Source organism: Lissotriton vulgaris, chromosome 1_1 (assembly GCF_964263255.1).
Source record: "Lissotriton vulgaris chromosome 1_1, aLisVul1.2, whole genome shotgun sequence".
Lineage (NCBI taxonomy): Eukaryota > Metazoa > Chordata > Amphibia > Caudata > Salamandridae > Lissotriton > Lissotriton vulgaris.
Window position 1 is genome coordinate 428,066,537 of NC_141685.1, and position 18,962 is coordinate 428,085,498.

Genomic DNA, 18,962 nt, shown 5'->3' on the forward strand with positions numbered 1-18,962 from the left:
TATAACTACCTATTGGCAACCGCCAGAAGGTAATATATACTACTTCACACAAAAAGAAAACAAATATTAAATTTATGTTATATTAGGCGAATTTGTCAGTGACAACATGAACTTTTTGAACTAAAACACAGAAATTCACCAGTTATTACTTGTGCCCCCACCATGCACTGCTTATGACCTCACATATGACATCATTCATGTTTTATGACAGCGTTTATGACATCAATGACATCAATGATGCCATCTTAAATGGCATAATTGATTACATCAATGATGACATCATCCAAACTTCACATTGCCACATATTGCTCTATACACTGACTATGGCATTAGAGGGCTGACAGTAACTAGAAAATACCTCAGAAAAATATCAGCCACTACTACTACTATGACAGATATAACTCACTCAGATGTTTAAAACAACCATTATGTGCAACACTGACGCTATAGTATATACTTCACAGGGAGCATATTGCACATTTACAAACAACCATAAATATATGGGAACCCTCCTGGAGTACAGTGTTAAATCTGTATACAACTGGTCAGAGAAAGCCAAAATAGTGAATGCCAGTTCCAAAACAAATGCCGTACCATGGTCAGCTATTATGTGTATCAAACCCTCACCGAACCTACATTGTTAATATCAGTATAAAACTGAGTACTGTAAACAGTGCTTACTCAATAGAGTTTCCTTTATACCACACTGTTTGCAAACACTGAAACTTTCATAAGAAATACACCACAGACTGTTAATACATATCTATTAAGAACAGTGCACACTCTGCAAAAGCTGTCAAACAAGACACTATTCTCTAAAAAAATAACCAAGATCTAAAGGTGCAATACATCCTACAACCTACATACTGTGGTGAAAACTTTACAGATAGCCCATCTTCTGAAGCAGAACAAGCACATTTACATAGATTAATATCTGGTGCATATAGTCTTCTATGTTAAGGAGAAATTGACATGCTGAGACGATTCCCTTCTATAACCCAAAGCTGCTTTCAGTACTTCATTTGTATTATGAAGAATCTTTACCTTGCTGGAAAAATGTTCTGCAGTACAAAAATACTTGTGTGGAACATGATGAACACAAGTCTACTCTCACCTGTAAACATAGTTACTCTTGATTACAAAGATTTGTAAAGTGTTCCATACCTCTACATAGCTATGGTGCATTAGGAGCACACACCTTTTGTAAAGACTTACTCCTATTAGCAGCACCCAAGCTGTCCAATTTTACATAGATTTAATATAGAAGTGACTTGCCACTATGTAAACTGTAAAACGAGCACATTCACTAGATGATGTCATCAGCGATGTCATCAATGATGTAATTTGAGATGTCATCAGTGATGTCATAAATGATGTCATAGTACGTCATGAGTGATCTCATAAGCAGTGCATGGCGGGGGCGCAAGTTATAGTCAGTACTGCTAACAATAACTGTTAAATATCTATGTTTGTTTAAAATTAGCTAAAAACAAAATACATTTGAAGTCTGCACAGTAGTTATCTCTTAGACATCCCCCCTTTAAATCTAGGGGGACAGCACCCCCTTCTTCTGGCCGCTTATACAGCTTTTTACTACTAACATTCCAACAGCCAGCCAATCAGAGCGCTTGCTCTCACAGGACTTGCAGGAGCCTCTCGCGCCTGCAAGAGCCTGATGGCCTCTCTCGATCAATCACAGGCCTCCATTTTTTATTGTACGCTCTCGCGGGAGACTTGTGGGACTCTCGCAAGCCCAACTGCCAAAATATTTTTTTTTTAAAATCACTCTTAATATCTCAAAAACTACTGAATAGATTTACACCAAATCACAAAAAACCACAATCAGCGGACCAGGATCTAGCTTCCTGCCGAATTTAGTGTAATTTGGTTCAGCAGTTTTTGCTGTAGTCAAGTCTAAAAAAGTTTACGAAAAATGCATGGGGATTTTACATTTTTGAGACCTCCCTTTTTGTTCAGCCTCCTCTTGACTAATCATCCTGAACCTTTCCAGCAAGGAGCTGTGGTAGATTTTGGTAACGTTTTATTCAGAATCGTCATACGAGGCCAAAGTTGTTAGCAAATACATAAACGCTCCGTCTATGGAAAAGCTGACCTAACTATAACTAAACTAACTACTGGTGACTGCCAGTAGGTAAAATATGTAGGTTTATATGTGTGTGTGGGTTGTGTGTATATATATATATATATCAGCGCAGATTCCAGTACCGCGCAAAGAGGCTCCAGTCTCACTAAAGTTGGCTCTGAAATTACTGGTTGCTGTTTCGGCGGCGTTTGGATTCGGCCCGGGGTGCCGGGATTTGTCAGAGCTCACCTTCTGGTCATGTTGAAATTATGGCGGAGTTGAAGTCATTTGGCTTCACGTTGGTGAGGTTCAGTATGTCTGCCTTGCCCCCACTCAATGGACACTTTGTACACGAAGAGAGAGACGGTTGGGGACCGGAGGGGACGGCATGTTCTTCGGCAAACAGGTGTGGAAACAGTTTTCACTATATCAATATCAGCGCTTTGTCATCCCCACGCAACGTTTTCCAGTATAAGGCACAAGGAACTGCATTCTGGGACCGGTAGTCGTTACACTAGATACGACTTCCTTAGAGACATTTGCGTTAGGCATTTGGGCCGATGGGGGTGGAGCAAAGCTGGACTAATCAGAAGGGGCGGGACACTATGTTATAAAATCTTGCCGCCACCTGATGCACCTACACCCGTGGCGCTGATGAAGGCTAACCCTTAGCCGAAATGCATTCGCCCTGACAGCGTGTGTGTACTGCTTTCCTACCTGCTGCAGTTGAATAAAGGCTGTTCTCACTTGTTCCCCTGCTGTGGCCTCTTCACTCTCGGCGGTGGCAGAGGTGATGGAAAATATATATATATCACATTGGGCGAGCTGCACTCATGGGGTTTTGCGGTCCAGGGGACTCGAGGGGGCACCTTAACAGAATCCACATGCGGAACACTTGTGAAAGCGATGGTGACAAACCCTGAAGTCCGCAACAAGCATACAATTCTCCCCGCATCACTCACCTTACCAAAGAACTGCATTCTGGGATATGCAGTCTCTGCAGCAGCCTCGAATCTACAGGTGAGCTAGATTGACTATCTTGGAGGTGGAGTCAGACGCGATCCTATCGGTGTGCGGCAGGACATTGTTGAAAACCATCTTTCGCCCACACCCTGCTCATAAACTCTAGGCGCTGAGGAAGGCTATCATGCCGAAATGCATCCGGCGAGTAAGAGTTAAGCTTCATTAAAGTGGTTCCTGACATCCCCTACGTGGCCTCTGCTTCTTTTCTTTTGGAAGGAGTTCTCTGCATTTTTAGCGCGAATGCCAGTATCGCGCAACAGGGGCCTCCGCATCTAAAGTTGGCCTGGGACTTACTGGTAACTGCTACGGCGCATTTGCTCTTCAGGATACTGAAACTACCAGGCTCACCTTCGGATTTGGAAGAATTAGCGGTGTTGGAGCATTCATGCACCACATTGGGCGAGCTGGATTGCCGGATGAGCCCCCGTCATTATCTTTCCTGAACTCCGGGGGTTTTGTGGTCCAGGGGACTCGAGGGGGCACCTTTACAGAAGCCACATGCGGGACACTTGTAAAAGCGATGGTGACAAACCCTGAAGTCTGCAACAAGCATACAATTCACTCACCTTACCAAAGAACTGCATTCTGGGATCTGCAGTCTCTGCAGCAGCCTCGAATCTATAGGTGATCTAGATTGACTATCTTGGAGGTGGAGTCAGACGCGATCCTATCGGTGTGCGGCAGGACATTGTTGTAAACCATCTTTCGCCCACACCCTGCTCATAAACTCTAGGCGCTGAGGAAGGCTATCATGCCGAAATGCATCCGTCGAGTAAGAGTTAAGCTTCATTAAAGTGGTTCCTGACATCCCCTACGTGGCCTCTGCTTCTTTTCTTTTGGAAGGAGTTCTCTGCATATATATACATATATATATATTATATATATATATATATATATATATATATATATATATATATATATATGTATACACGTGTGTGTACATACATACATGTACATATATATGTACTTGCATGCATGTACATATATATGTACACACACACACATATATATATATATACACATATATATATATATCTATACATATATATATATATATATATATCTATACATATATATATATATATATATTATATATATATATATATATATATATATCTATACATACATATATATATATATATATATATATATATATATATCATTCATTCATTACACATCTTCTGTTTCCTTTCCCAGCGTCCCAGCATGGTGGCCACAGCATGCAGGAGACAGAAATCCACCATAACTTGCCAACGCTCCCTCTCTGCATGGAAAAGAAAACAATTGTGGCCACAACTGAATTAACGGTGATACAAATGTAATGTATCTGGGAAATATGGACCTTACAGATGGGCGTGGTCTTTTTTGTTATTTAAAGGAGAAAGTGCACATGTGCTCACAAGATTAAAAGTCATGGTGGAAATACTGCAGGTGTAACTTTGTATACATTTGTCTATTTATATTTTATCCTTTCATTTCTCAAATACAATTCTCATGCTTGTAAACTCTTTCAAATGAAAACCCTAGAAGATTTGTAAAGAGATATCTATAAAAAAAAGGAGAAACCAACATCCCAGAAAGAATTAATTTTTACACTTCAAACTCCCTCTTATACAAAGAGTAGATCAGATAGCTTTCGCTTCATAGACCCACCACTATTTATACTCATAATTGTAAAACATGGCAAACCTCTCATAATCATTAGATTACATATTATTGTATTACAATAGTATGCAAGGAGGAATCCTCCAAATGTTTACTCGCTGATTACATTTATATTCATATATCAGTTTTATCTGCCGCCCTATCTGGGACAAAATGCAGTGGCCAGGCTTCTACTCGATCCCATCATCTCCTGCCCTGAGATCAGTGAACTGGCTTCCAGTAAACAAAGTAATGAAAAGGGCCTGTGGTGCAGAGAAAAACACAGTTCTTTTTAACCAGTGGGAAGGAAATAAGATCCATTTTACTCTAGAAGCAATTTTACAGTAATCAGGTAGTTGTAACATGACGAACTACTAACGCAAAATTTACCTGACATTTTCTGTCAACAGAATCTCTGATTATTGAAATTATTTTTGGAAAGTGGCAAGTTTTAATAAAGCTACGATCTGAAGGTTGAGTCATTTTAAACATGACTTTCCATATCTAAGACAGGTAGGCTCATAGTCACCAATGACATGGCACTTGTTATAAATAATGACATAATTTTATTTAAAAAAGGAAATGTTGATACCCACGGCTTCTGGTTAAAATTAGACTAGATTAAATTGGTAGAACGTGAATGGCTACAGATGGTTTAAATTACTTTATCCAAAAAAACAACATGCATATGCATGAACTGCCTGATAAGAGGATCTATTTTCTGTTCCTCTGGTCACAATCTGAGATTGAGCAAGCAGTGGTGGAAGCCCATTAAAAACCATAATTGCATTTGTCATGTCAAACTTGACACAAGAACTTCTATAGTGAATTGGATTCAATCTTATTTGCTAGGACATGTTATGCAAACCAATCTGACAAAACATCAGAAACTGAAGCAATGACTTAATCACCAATCTGTAATAATGTTTTTTTATAATTGCCTATTGGATGTTATCTACTTTTTAATTGCATTTATTTCTTTAATGAGTATTTTAAATTGGTACCGAAAAAACTAATCACTGAAATGCGCAGGAACTTACATGTTATGAAGGATTTACCCAGAGGCAGCAAATTAAAAAAATGTTATGTATTCAAGTGTTGGTCCGTAATGCCACAGTGATCCTGGTTGCCCCGAAGCATGACGAAAAGATCAGCAAGCGCCATTTTGCACAGGATTTCTCTTGCTCAACAAATAAATACAATTATTTTATCCACTTGCATATATTGTAATACACACAGAGGTTACGTAGAGCCACAAAACAGAGAGATAATTTCATAGGTAAATCCTACTAATTCCATATATAAATGTAGCTACTTGGAATTAAGTTGTCTTGTGAAAATAATAAACTTTAGATGCACTCCGTAATACCTTGTTTTTGCTATTTCTAAGCACATTAAAATAGCAGGTTTGTTACAGAGTCTAAGGGTACTCAATGCATCGATCTGAGAAGGATGAAAGGCGCAATTAACATTCACAGGACTCTAACTTGAGACCTGCAGGATAAAAGCAATTGAGAAAAGTTGCAGCATAAAGTTAAGTACTGCAAAAGGAAACCCATGCCACAGAAAACTATTATTGGCAACGATATACAAATGGGGGCTCAAAAATCACAAAACGAAATTCTAGCTTGTTCAATTTCCCGAGAGAAGTCCTTCTTGGCAGTGATTTGATGATTAGTGCGAATGAAAACAAAATAGACATCAGAATAAACACTGGAAGCTAAAAAGCCAAGTTTCCAGTTACCTACATACTGTAGTAAAATGCAGTGTTTTAAATGGAAATAAACAGTGCAGGTATTCACCAAAAGGAGCGGTGGAGTGTGGGGCAGGCATGAGGGCAGTGCGAAGGGTGGTACAAGCGGTGGGGCTCGTTTTTTGATCCGAAGCCTTGAATGCAAAAATGTGCACGCTTTGTAAGAATGTCGGAAGGATCTGTCCAGAAGTCCACTAACCTTGTCCTGTCCACTAAAATCTGTCCATGTCCACTAAAAACCATTTGCATAGCAATTACTAATAAGTGTTTTTTGCTACCTAAAGTTATCCTTTTTAGCCACCTTAAAATAACAACAAATTGAGGAAAAAACTGTAGGGTTCCCAATATATGCCTTGTTATTTGCCTGCAGCTCCTTGATGCTCCAAAGCTATATGACAAGGATGTTAACTTGTGACCTACAGGGTAATACAAAGATCCCTGCAACCAACAGAGCTATCTACATAGAAAAACACATCTGTTGCATGCGCTGCTTTCCAGCAAGCACACTGGCCCTCTATGTAATTTAATGAGGACTTTTCAGCAAATGCATAAGCCACTTCCTGCATAATATTTCCACTTCAGACATCAGAATGGCCTCTAGAATGAAAGATGCATACTCTGCCAGGCGGATCTTGTCCCTTGTCTAAATAGATGCAAAGAGATGAAAGGATTCCCTGACTGCCTCGACGAATGCACACAGTCTACACAAAAAGCAGTGCCCTGAAAGGAATCCTTGTAATGAAAAAAAGTCAAAACTATGGTAATTGTGGATATTTGTTTAACCCCAAACATACATGAACAGGGGTTTGGTAGCTTCCGAATGGATCCATGTTATATGACATGCATGTTCAAATGGTCTCTGATTTTAACCATCAGTGCTTTGCATGTTGCACATCTTTAAAATCCCTTTCCAATAAGGAGGAGAAAAGGAAACTACAAGTTCCAGAATTCAAAGCATTGCCAGTTAAAAAAACAGAAATGTCTGAAAGTGTCATAAATTCAATGGAGCCTCCTGTCACGTTTGTTTATGTTTGGTTTCCTATGCGAAAAAAGAAGTTGCTGGTTTTAAATGCACCAAACCACTCTATAAAAAAATGTTTAAACCATTTGTTTTGCCTTTTAGGTTTTTTTTATATTTGAGGTTAATCAGAAAATTGCTGTAGAGAGCAGGGTTTTACTTTCAAGTAAATTTGTGGAATTTAAATTGCTGGTGGGCATAGTTTTTCAGTCATTTAAAACCAGAGGCCTGCTAGAAACCAGTACTGCCCTGCACAATGCACCCCACACCCCTATCATTAGGTTTTACAGCCACCTGTCTCCCCCAATGTACAAGAACAAAGAATAAGCCAAACATTCGGCAGCCACACCCTAATCTGCTGACTTCCAGAGTGTTGAAGGTGCTGACGAGCTGTGAGATAATCAGCAGTGCACCACTCTTGTCCGTGGAGAAGTTTCGGTACTCAGGAGTATCACAAAGAAAAAGTTCCGGTACTCAGTCCATGTGAGTATCGACTCATTTAAAGCATTGGTAAAATTCTATACAAATATTCACAACATAAAAAAGTAGGTCTGTCACCTGCCAATGATGATTGCAAAGAGTTTCTGTGCTGGTTTGAGGAGCAGCCACACCTGAGGAGGTATCAGGAGATATGCTCGCGGTGAGGTATGGATATGCCGGTTGATCTGATTCTGAAAAGCTTTTGAAGCCAAAGCACCATGAAGTCCCATTTGAAAGCTGACGCTTGGTGGTGGAGTATGTCTGCCAGTTAATGAGAACAGGAAGCTGGGGCTTCTACAGTTGTTAGATGTGCTCAGACCCAGTGGCACACTGCTATGACTTTGAGGTAGTTTAGGATTTGAAAGAAACTGCTTGGAGAAGCAAGACTTGTTCCATGGTTCAACACAAAACCCACTGCTCCTGCCTGATTTCTGCTGATGATCGCTATGAGCAGGGCCTGTCATTTTTTGAAGATATCGTCTCAGCACCCCAGACATAACGCAGTGAGGACGACAGCATTTTCCCGCGTTAAACAAAGGACCTAAGCGAAAGAAAGAGCACTTTATATTTCCAAGCAGGTGAAAGCAGAGAGGTCCCATTCTTTATGCTTCTTTAGTCTGAAATAAGAAAAGAACATATCAGGATTACTAAAGGGATGGAGGCAACAATGGAGACTATTATCCTGGGATAAACTCTGGTCTACTGAGGTGCAAGAGACCTAACAGGTATGAAGAGATGACAAGTCAAGAGAGCTTACCGGGGGCCAGAGGAAAAGTACTGATGCCTGGCCAACTAAAAATTAAAAAACAAACATTTGTAAATACAATTGATTTGCCCCAGTATAGTTGCTGTTCTACACCTACTATCCCTTTCACACCAACTGAGCAACAGGACAGCTCACAGCCTCCATTTCCATCCGGGAAACCAACAATCCTTGGCAGGGTGTCACCTGAGGTATGCTGCAAAGGGAGTTAAGAACTGGGAAGGGGAGAAGACACCAACCTGAGAAACAAAGTAGCAAAGGCAGCCTGGAGGGGGCAAGAGCAGCACCCAATGTAGTCCAAGCAGCTATTCCCGCTGCCTCAACAGCAGCGCTGTGGTGCCTTGTGTATACAGTGTACCTGTGGTCAGGAGTGTGGGTGGCACTCTTGGGTGTAGATGGGATTTGGTGAGGGTTCAGCCAGGTCATTGATTAACCTGACCACTGTGAGTTGTACCTAACCTTTAAAGTTTCTTTCCAGTGCTGTGTCACGGTCTACCTTAGTGTGATACCCCACGTGCATGCCCCACAGTACTTACATTAATTTGCAGATCCCATCAATGCTAGTCACTTTTTAGACTCACATTTTTTAGCACTGTCCATACATTTCCCAATGATCAGACAAAAATCTTTCCCAAGTTTCACAGATCATTGCAAGACTAGCTGTTCCAATCCAGGTTGTCAGGCCTCACTTACAGACCAAGTGTTTAATACCAATACTTGCACTGGATTTTGGGTCTGCCTGTTACTTATCATTGGCTGGTTCTCTCGTAAATCTCATTTGCTTGCTTCTTATTCAATAATTTTCCCATGTTTCCTCTTTGCCTTCCCATCTCCTCACGCTCTTCATGTTTTTATCCCAACCTTGTGCATCCATTGCTCCCCCCCCCTCTCTTTCTGTGCACTGTTGTATATTTAGGCTCTGGGGTTTTAGGTTTAAACCTATATTAACTGATAAAACCCCACTGAAAGAGAAATAGCCCTCACCAGTGAAAACATATAAACACTGAAAAAACACCTGCACAACTCACAAACTAAATACCATTCAAAGAAAGTGTAGTAAGGCAATCCAGACTCGAGGTGGTTGTAGGATAAGTATTTATTAAAGTTAAAGTGACAACAGGTGAGGGCCAAGGGAAACGGTCTCATCTCCTCAGCAGCTCAACCTACAATGGTAAAACACTAGAACACAAGTGCACTCCACACTCTACATTCTTAACACGAGGCATGGAGAGAATACACATTAAAGAAATACACAACATAACACATCCCCCCCCCTTATACAATAGAAGGAAAGAAAGGTGAAGTGGAAGAGGAAAAAATAAAAGAAGGGAAAAACACAAAGTCAAAGGTAAAATCCTTAAGTAGGAACAACCAACTATACAACGAAGTCTTTAAGCCAACCGGGGGCAACTCTTGTTCTTTTGTCAGGCAAAACACTGACCTTATCTTGAGTACCAGATGTGCCCAGACTCGAGGAGGAAGATGCACTGGTTTCATGAGTGCAACCCACACCCACTCCCCCCTCAATATGCGGAGGAAGATTGGATAGTCTAGGCACATCAACAGAAACAAAATCATTACCAAGCTGAGATTGAACCTGACTATTTTCAAATTGATCCTCCACCCAATCAAAATTGTTGACACAGGAATCAGGAAGAATCTCAATAAAATTCTGATCAGGATTTAAAGCAATGTTCTTAAGATTCCACACTCTTCCGTCATCAAGTCTCACAGAATTCCTCAAAATCTCCGCGACTTTGCATGGTGGTTCAAAGCGACTTTCCCCCTTGGGTACCTTGAAAGGTTTCTTAACTCTTACCCAATCGCCAACCTTGACCAAGACCTCTTTGGTGTTGTGATGAGAGTCATAAAACTCTCTGCTCTTTTCATGATTAGACAGCAATTTATCCTTGACCTCAACAGGAGACCAAGAAGCTATTTTCCCATCAAAAAGCCATGCAGGATTAAATTTACATCTCGCTGTCCTGCCTCTCAACATGGTGAACGGGGAAGTGCCAGTGCTGTTTTGCACAGTGACTCTGTATGACCAGACAGCCTTTTGAACCTGTACTTTCCAGTCAAGTTTACTATGCACTGAGGCCTGAATGACACCCTTAATTACTCTGTTAAATCTTTCGACAGTGCCGTTCCCACTAGGGTTGTACAGTGCGGTAGTTTTGTGTTTGATACCACACTTGACAAAATACTCCTTAGCCTGCTTGGAAGTAAATTGGACACCATTGTCAGATAGCACACAAGCTGGCAACCCTTCCGTCATGAATATCTTATCAAGAAAATTAAGCACAGTGAGAGTGTCTACTTTGTCTACAAATTTTACAATAGGCCATTTTGAAAAAAGGTCAATGGCAACTAACCCATACTCTTTAGAATCCCCAATGGGTCCAATAATGTCAACTGCGATAGTGTCCCAAGGGAAGTCAGGAATTAGACCATCACTCATCTTGGGCTTAAGCGTTCTAAGGGTCTTGTCAGCGGACCCACAAACAGCACACTTCTTAACAAAAACCTCAGTTTCACCGTCAATACCTGGCCACCAAAACATTCCTTTGACGGTAGACTTGGTCCTCATAATACCAAAATGCCCCTCATGACAAAGTTGCAAAATTCTCTTCCTCAAGGATACGGGTGGGATAATCCTATCACCCCTAAAAAGTAAGTCATTTTCAGATGACAATTCCGTGCGGATTTGCCAAAAGGCGTCCAGTCCAGGAACACTCCTTTTTTTGGGCCAGCCCTTGCAGATATATTCTAAAACACTTTTTAAAACAGTATCCTTTTCTTGTTCAGCCATCCATTCAATTTTACCTATAGCAGGCTCACCACAGTCATGTACTAAAGCCACACAATACTCACTCCAGGGGTCATCATCACATATTTCGAGAGGAGGTGGAAGTCTAGATAGACAATCAGCAACACGGTTGTCCCTCCCAGGTAAGTAAACCATTTTATAGATGTATTCCTTCATCCGCATAGACAACCTGGCTAACCTCGCAGACGCACCAGAAATACCTTCACACGACAATATACGAATCAAGGGTTTGTGATCTGTGCGAATTGTCACAGGCTTCCCCCAAACGAATGCTCGAAAATGTTCTAAAGCCCATGCGCATGCAAGAGCCTCTCTTTCGATAATGGGATACCTACACTCAGCAGGGGAAAGGGCTCTGGAAGCAAATAAGATGATCCTCTCCTTACCATCCTCATCAAGTTGTGACAAAACGGCACCTAAACCCTTGTCACTTGCGTCAGTGGTCAACAAACAGTCAATATTGGGGTCAAAACTGGCAAGTGCATTCACGTTTTGTAATTCACTCTTGATCAATTTAAACTCATCCTCGCACAACTCATTCCAAACAAACTTAGCGTTCTTTTTCAACAGTGCACGTAAATTGTAAACTTTCGCAGCAAAATTTTTTATAAACTTAGCACAGTACTCGGCCATGCCAAGAAATGCTCTCACCTCATCTTTGGAAACAGGGGCAGAGAACTTAACTATATTTTCAATTAAAGTTGGTTTGGGTTCAACACCTTCCTCACTAATGATGTGTCCCAAATATGCAACACTCCTTTGACTGAACTTGCATTTGGATAACTCTACAGTCAGGCCAGCTGACTGTAAGGTTTCCAAAACCTGTTGAAGTTTTAAGTCATGACTCTCTTTATCTTTTGCAGCAACCAGGATATCATCCTGAAAGAAAGAGATGTTCTCCATGTCCCCAAAAAGTTTGTGCATCAACCGCTGAAAAACAGCAGCGGCTGAGGCCAAACCAAAAGGCATACGCCTAAACTGGTAACAACCAAACGGTGTAATGAACGCCGTTAGGTTTTTAGAGTCGGGATCTAACATTACCTGGTGGTAAGCGGCAGAGAGATCCACCGTGGAAAACCATGTAGCACCTTTCAGGGAAGATACCATCTCATTGATTCTTGGAAGGGGAAATTTTTCGATCACAATATTATTGTTCAAATGGCGCAAATCAATGCATAAACGGATTTTTCCGTTGGGTTTCCGGGCAACCACAATCGGAGAAATCCATTCAGATGTTTCAATCTCTTCAATTATACCCTTAGCAAGTAGTCCCTGAATCTCTTTTTTGACCTCCTCTCTTATCAGCATAGGTATCGGTCTTACCTTGTGAACCTTGGGTAGCGCGTCAGCTTTTAAAATTATCCTATGTTCAAATCCCTTCAAAGCACCAAGCTCCTTACTAAACACCCTGGGGAATTTTTCAGAGAGAGTTACTTCCATTCTACTACAGTCATCCAAAATTAAAACTTTTTCTTTAGAATTAGGGTCTAAGATGATGTGTAATTTTTTCTGGTCGAACCATCCTAAAACTGATGGTCCCACCTTTGCTACATATAACTTCGCTCTTGTGGACCTGCCCTTAAATAGAAACGTAAGCCACCTAAAGCCAATCATTCCAATTCTGTTGCCTGTAAAGCTGATTGGGCAAACATCCGACGGGTACAATTGCTCACCAATCTTCTTTACAAATTTTTTTTTCCAAACCTCTTCATTTATAATCGTATATGGGGAACCAGAATCCGCATACACATTTATCACCACTCCACCAAGAGATATCTCACAAATTGGTTTCCCTTTGAGGGAATCCTCAGAGATATTAATCACATAGTTCCCACGAACACTCTTAATGCAACATTCATCCTCATCATCTACTTCTTCCATACTCTCCCCCTCCTCCTCATATACATATTTCACATTGCTGCGTCTGCGACACATTTTACTAAAGTGACCTAAAAGTCCACAAATACCACACTTCTTCTTTAGCGCAGGACACAGTCTACTGAAAGCTAGATGTTCTTTACTATCACATCTATAGCATCTCCTATCCTCCATGTTCCTGTTTGGAAATCTTGTAGGCTGACTAGTCCATCTCCCTTGTTGCTGCTGTTGACGAAAATTCTTATTAGGGGCCTGAATTTTACAAACTGCTCCTGACGTCTTAGACACATCTTTCTCAGTCTCCTTCACTACAGTGGCACACCTTCCTGACATCTCAGACTTTCTCATGATGGCTACCACATCGTCGAGAGGTGCATCTCCATTAACCCAAAGACGATCTTGTAGCCCTGAGTTGTTGTTGTGCATCACAAGTTGGTCACGAATTAAGTCATCATGTAAATTATCAAATTTACAATCAATGGCGAGCTTCCTAAGATCATCCAACCACTCATCTACAGTTTCCTCCTTAGTTTGCCTCCTTTGAAAAAATTTATGTCTTATGACCCCGACACATACTTTGGGAGCAAAGTATTTATCCATGTTTTTGATGGCATTCCCAAATTCATCAAGATCAGGATCATCAGTTTTACTCATTCTGGAAAATGTCTTTAACCCTACTGGTCCCAGTGAATGTAGAAGTAGTCTTTTTTTCTGTTCGGGTTTCATTTTTTTGGTTTCATCTACAGCTTCCAAATAATTGATAAAATACTCTTTCCATTCTAACCATTTTATGCTTGGCTGGGTACCTTTCACCCAAAAAGGTTCCGGAGGACTAATTGAAAAATTTTGTTGTGCCATATTCGTGTCCTTATTAACTGTAGTGACACTAGAATCACCTTCTTCCATGCACAAAGGTAAAATACCAATAGAAAATATGAGCCTTCGCTCGACCTTCTCACCTGTTATAATGTCACAAAATCCAAAAATATATATAACCTTTTTCTTTTTAAAACTAAAATTCACCTTACTGTATTGTCCAGAATGTCCTTGTGTAGATCAACCTTCTCCGTTTATTTTTTTTTTTTTTTTTTAAAGAAAAGCGCAGTCACTTATATGTCGAAACTTCTCCTTACTGAAATGCCGATCTGTAACTGCGAGTGGTAAACAAACTCAACTAAGATGGCCGCCACGTTGGGGTCACGTTGCGTGACCTGCGTCTGACGTAGTTCTTGACAGAGGGCGCGCTGGTGAAGGACGCGCGAGGCTCCTCTGAAGACAGCGCACGCAATGGAACGGCAAGCGAAATTGAACAATGCCGGTAGGCTGCTTAATAACGGCTGTTAAAAGAGGCCTTGATCGATTTAAGCTCGCATGTAATAGTAGACACAGAGTAGGCAAAGGGAGATAAAAAAAAATATGATGTGACTCACGCAAGTCTTTTTTTCCTTTTGCTCCGGTCAACTTTTCTTCGTTATTTTCCGTTTTTCTTTAAATGACAAATTCCTTTGACGCATTCCTTGATGAAATATACGTCTTGAAAAGCGCTTTGACGCTGGTTTCCCTCGTCGCCAATTTGTAGTAAGGCAATCCAGACTCGAGGTGGTTGTAGGATAAGTATTTATTAAAGTTAAAGTGACAACAGGTGAGGGCCAAGGGAAACGGTCTCATCTCCTCAGCAGCTCAACCTACAATGGTAAAACACTAGAACACAAGTGCACTCCACACTCTACATTCTTAACACGAGGCATGGAGAGAATACACATTAAAGAAATACACAACATAACACAAAGGAAAAAGAGAGTGAAAGAGTCGTTTTTTCATTCTGAAGGTGCCAATAGAATGTAACTTTGTTATACAAGCTAGCAGTAAGAAAGACTGTGCTAACATTATTCTGCTTAAGTTTTGCTGTTTAGGGATGCACGAAAACATTGTTTCTTCTTCCTTTTGCTTTTTTCAATTTTGTGGTTTTTGGTCTAAAAATGCAGAGTTTATGAGCATGTTAAGTCGCGTTTAATTATTTTATAAACTGTAGAGAATCAGGAAATATCAAAATCATATTTGATATTTTGACTGCGTTTAATTTTTTAACTGATAGGTAAAATGGCTGGTTTAATAAGAACCTTTCCAAATATGTGTCATCACATTTACCCACAGAGAATGGGTAAAAACCCTTAATACATCAGCCCACAGTTTCTAGTGGGTCAGTATTGATAGTAAGTGAATTGCCAACACCTCAGGCTTCAAACATTCAATGCAAGGTATAGGTACAAGTATATGTATAAAGAGCGCTATCACCAAGCATCTGAGATAGTGGTGAAAACATGACACCAGACTTTTGGAAAACATGGAACGCAGTGTCACTTGGAATGCTCTGCAAAAAAGGTTCTTTGTATTGTATTGTATTGTATTGTATGTCGTTTTTGTAAAGCGCGGGGTTACCAGAAGGCATCCCAGCGCTGAACACGTTCAAAAAAGATTGGAGTGATATTGTTTATATTTGCAGCGATTCAGCTACGTATATGAAAAAGCTGTGTGATGACCTGTCAAAATTGATACCAAGCTGAAGTGATTCCCTGTAAGAGATCCTTACCACTTGTTAGATGGTATGCTGAAAGCGTCTTTACAATCTTCAGAGTTAATGAGGGATGCTATTGACTTTTTAGTCCATTCTGGTACACTGTTTTTTTATGCACAGGAACTAAATCACAAATATTTATCATTTCGTGCTTTGTGTGGCATCAAAAAAGAGTCATCCCAACTGTGTCCCTTAGCTGATGGTTCTCAGTCCAAGGGGCTATGAATGCTATATTATCCATGTGGCAACCGTTTACAGAATTTTTGCTGAGTGATGATGCCAAAGGCAAGAAATGTGAGGATCTTTGGTCGCATATTGATAGTGATGTGAAAAAAGTACACTCTAATGCATTATTCTATTTTTACAGGAAAACATAACTTCTGTAGTGGACATAATAAAAAAACTAGAGTCTGAAAAAACCCTTGTCTGCCAAGTGTTCAGCATAATTGGTGTAGATGTGAAACATCTCCTTGAAAGTAGGCTGGGCGACACCTTTAGTGACTTTGACACTGCAACATGTTCCATGTTAGAGTGCTTGCCACTTGGCAAGCAAAGCAATGTTGAAGAGCATTTCAGGAACACTTATTTTACAATGTATGAGAAATGGCTTGCAATGATGCATATAAATGTACCTTCAGCACCAATGTCATCTGAAGTCAATGAAATTTCACTGAGGTACTCTGTACAAGTTCTGGAGCCCTTCAGTATAGGGGAATTTCCTCTGTAGTTTCAAAAGTGCTGCTTCATTTCTGACCGCTTCAATAACTCTGAGGGCATAAGCGCCCAGCTCAATGCAAATGTTGCAGAACCTGTCCTGAGAATCGCAATCTTCAAGTGCAGCAGTATTGGCATGGAAAGCTATGTCAGTGGCCTGAGTTAACAAATTGGGTACTGGCTGTTCTGGCGTTGCCCTTCTCAAGTGCCAAAGTTGAGAGGGTCTTTTCACAGAAGTTTACATGGGAAGGAAAGAGCGAGCGCACATGACCAAAGACTCACTGAAGAAGTATTGTATGGTGTACTACAATAAGTTTAATTTGCAAAAATCTATTTGGACCTCACATACACTATTCGTACACTGTCTATATACCATGTTCTATCAGAGCAGAAAGCAAGCAATAATAAAAGCAAAACGTTCACCGGAAAAACACTTTCTCTGTTGTTTTTAGTGGCGCAAAAATGTGTAATCACTGATAACAACTGTTTTTAAGGTATTGAAATCACTTGAAAACACTGAAAAAACCCCTCCAGAATTTACCAAAAATAGAAACTGAAAACAGGAAAGCCTATGTATATTGTAGGGGGATGTACCATGTTACAACGCATACTATTACAACTACCTACCGTTACAACGCGACCATTACAACGCATACCATTACAACGCATAGCGCTTTGAGGTGCTGGATAGTGGTAAGTATAATTTACTATTCTAACTCCAGTCCCCGTGGACCCTAGGGAAGGTGTTGGATAGTAAATTATACTTATTCCCTATCCTAGAGCGCCCCCCAGCGCAATGCGTTGTAATGGTATGCGTTGTAAAAGTCGCGTTGTAATGGTAGTGCGGAGTAACGAATGCGTTGTAACAGGTGTATACCATTGTAGGGGTATAAACGAAGTCTACAGATTTAGATCCCCTATAACGCAAGGACTTAGTTAAATGTTTTTATATGTAAGGAAGGCAAATCTAGTAAACTGGAGACCCATACCTTGCCCCTTCTCATGGGGAGAGGCGTTTTCTAATAAAGAAACAGTCCCTCTGTTTTCAGGGACACAGTGGCCATTGGGAAACCAACATTTTGTGGTTAGAATGTCACACTGGAGCAGCTGTACTAATAATGACACAAAGTATGTTTCAAAACATTTATTGGCATAACTTGCTACTTAGTACATGAATTGTGACCACAAAACATAAAAGATATTGCTATAATTAGTGTTACAATTAATGTGAAAAAGACAAATATTTCTAGCATGTTTCTTAGGAATATGTTTCCTAGATTTTACACCATACTCTTATTCACTACTCTCAGACCATTAAGTAAACTAACTGTGCCCAATTGGAGAAAATTTGACTTGTAACTCTGCATACCTAAACACAGCGTGCTTCTGTGTTTATCCCACTCTCACCAGGAGCAGAAGGAGGAAGGAACACAGATGCTTAATGAAACATGCACTCTGGCAGCGAAGCTCAACTGAACTCTGCTCCTGTCCCACCTCTCCCTGCCCACCGATACTCGTCATTGACTTGCTCCCCCACAAAATCCTCTGCTGCTTCCGTACCACTCCCTGTTTATTTTTTTAATATTTTTTAGGAGGGCTGTAATTTCACCACTATATGATGGGTGCCCATACATTCCCAACAGTAAATGAAAATAAAAGCCACAAATGGCTGCTACGTCAAAACATATGTACACAAATACATTATCAAGTTCGGGTCAAAAGTCAAACTTGCTGGTACTTCATGATGTATGATGAAATGAAAAAAGTGATGGGCGGAATACTTGTAATCTCAGCTACATGTAATTACTTGGGCCGCATCCAAGGCCATCTCTTTTTTGCCCAACATGCCACCTCAGACAGGAACCAGCCATATCAGTTTTGGGCCTGCTCCACTAGGAACTATCAGGCCAGGTCCTATCTGATTGGGAACATAAGCAACCCAAGACAGGCTTTGGCACATTTGGGCTTTATTAGCAGGGTGCACCTTGAACCCTATGGTTCAGTGAGCACCGGATCCGCATCTGGGTATAGTTATCGCACTGTAACAAGCGGGATCGCATCAAAGTCTGTCATTTGTTTGTCCACCATGCCACCGCAAACAGGAACCAACAATATGCTCATCAGCCTTGGAAGCTAGTCCACATTCTCCATTATACTGGTGTCAGGTTTTGGCTTTTTTTGCTGATGCTCTTCAACTTCTG

At 40.6% G+C, this 18,962-nt stretch overlaps 1 protein-coding gene across 1 annotated transcript in view; it reads right to left on the minus strand.

Moving 5' to 3' along the window:
* The window catches only part of OMA1 (OMA1 zinc metallopeptidase), a 661,753-nt gene that overhangs the window by 555,137 nt on the left and 87,654 nt on the right, over positions 1-18,962 (minus strand). Inside the window, exon 2 of the mRNA XM_086952966.1 lies at positions 8,080-8,618. Within this exon, the coding sequence (XP_086809092.1) occupies positions 8,080-8,600 (521 nt within the window). The 5' untranslated portion in view covers positions 8,601-8,618. The remainder of the gene's footprint in view (positions 1-8,079; positions 8,619-18,962) is intronic.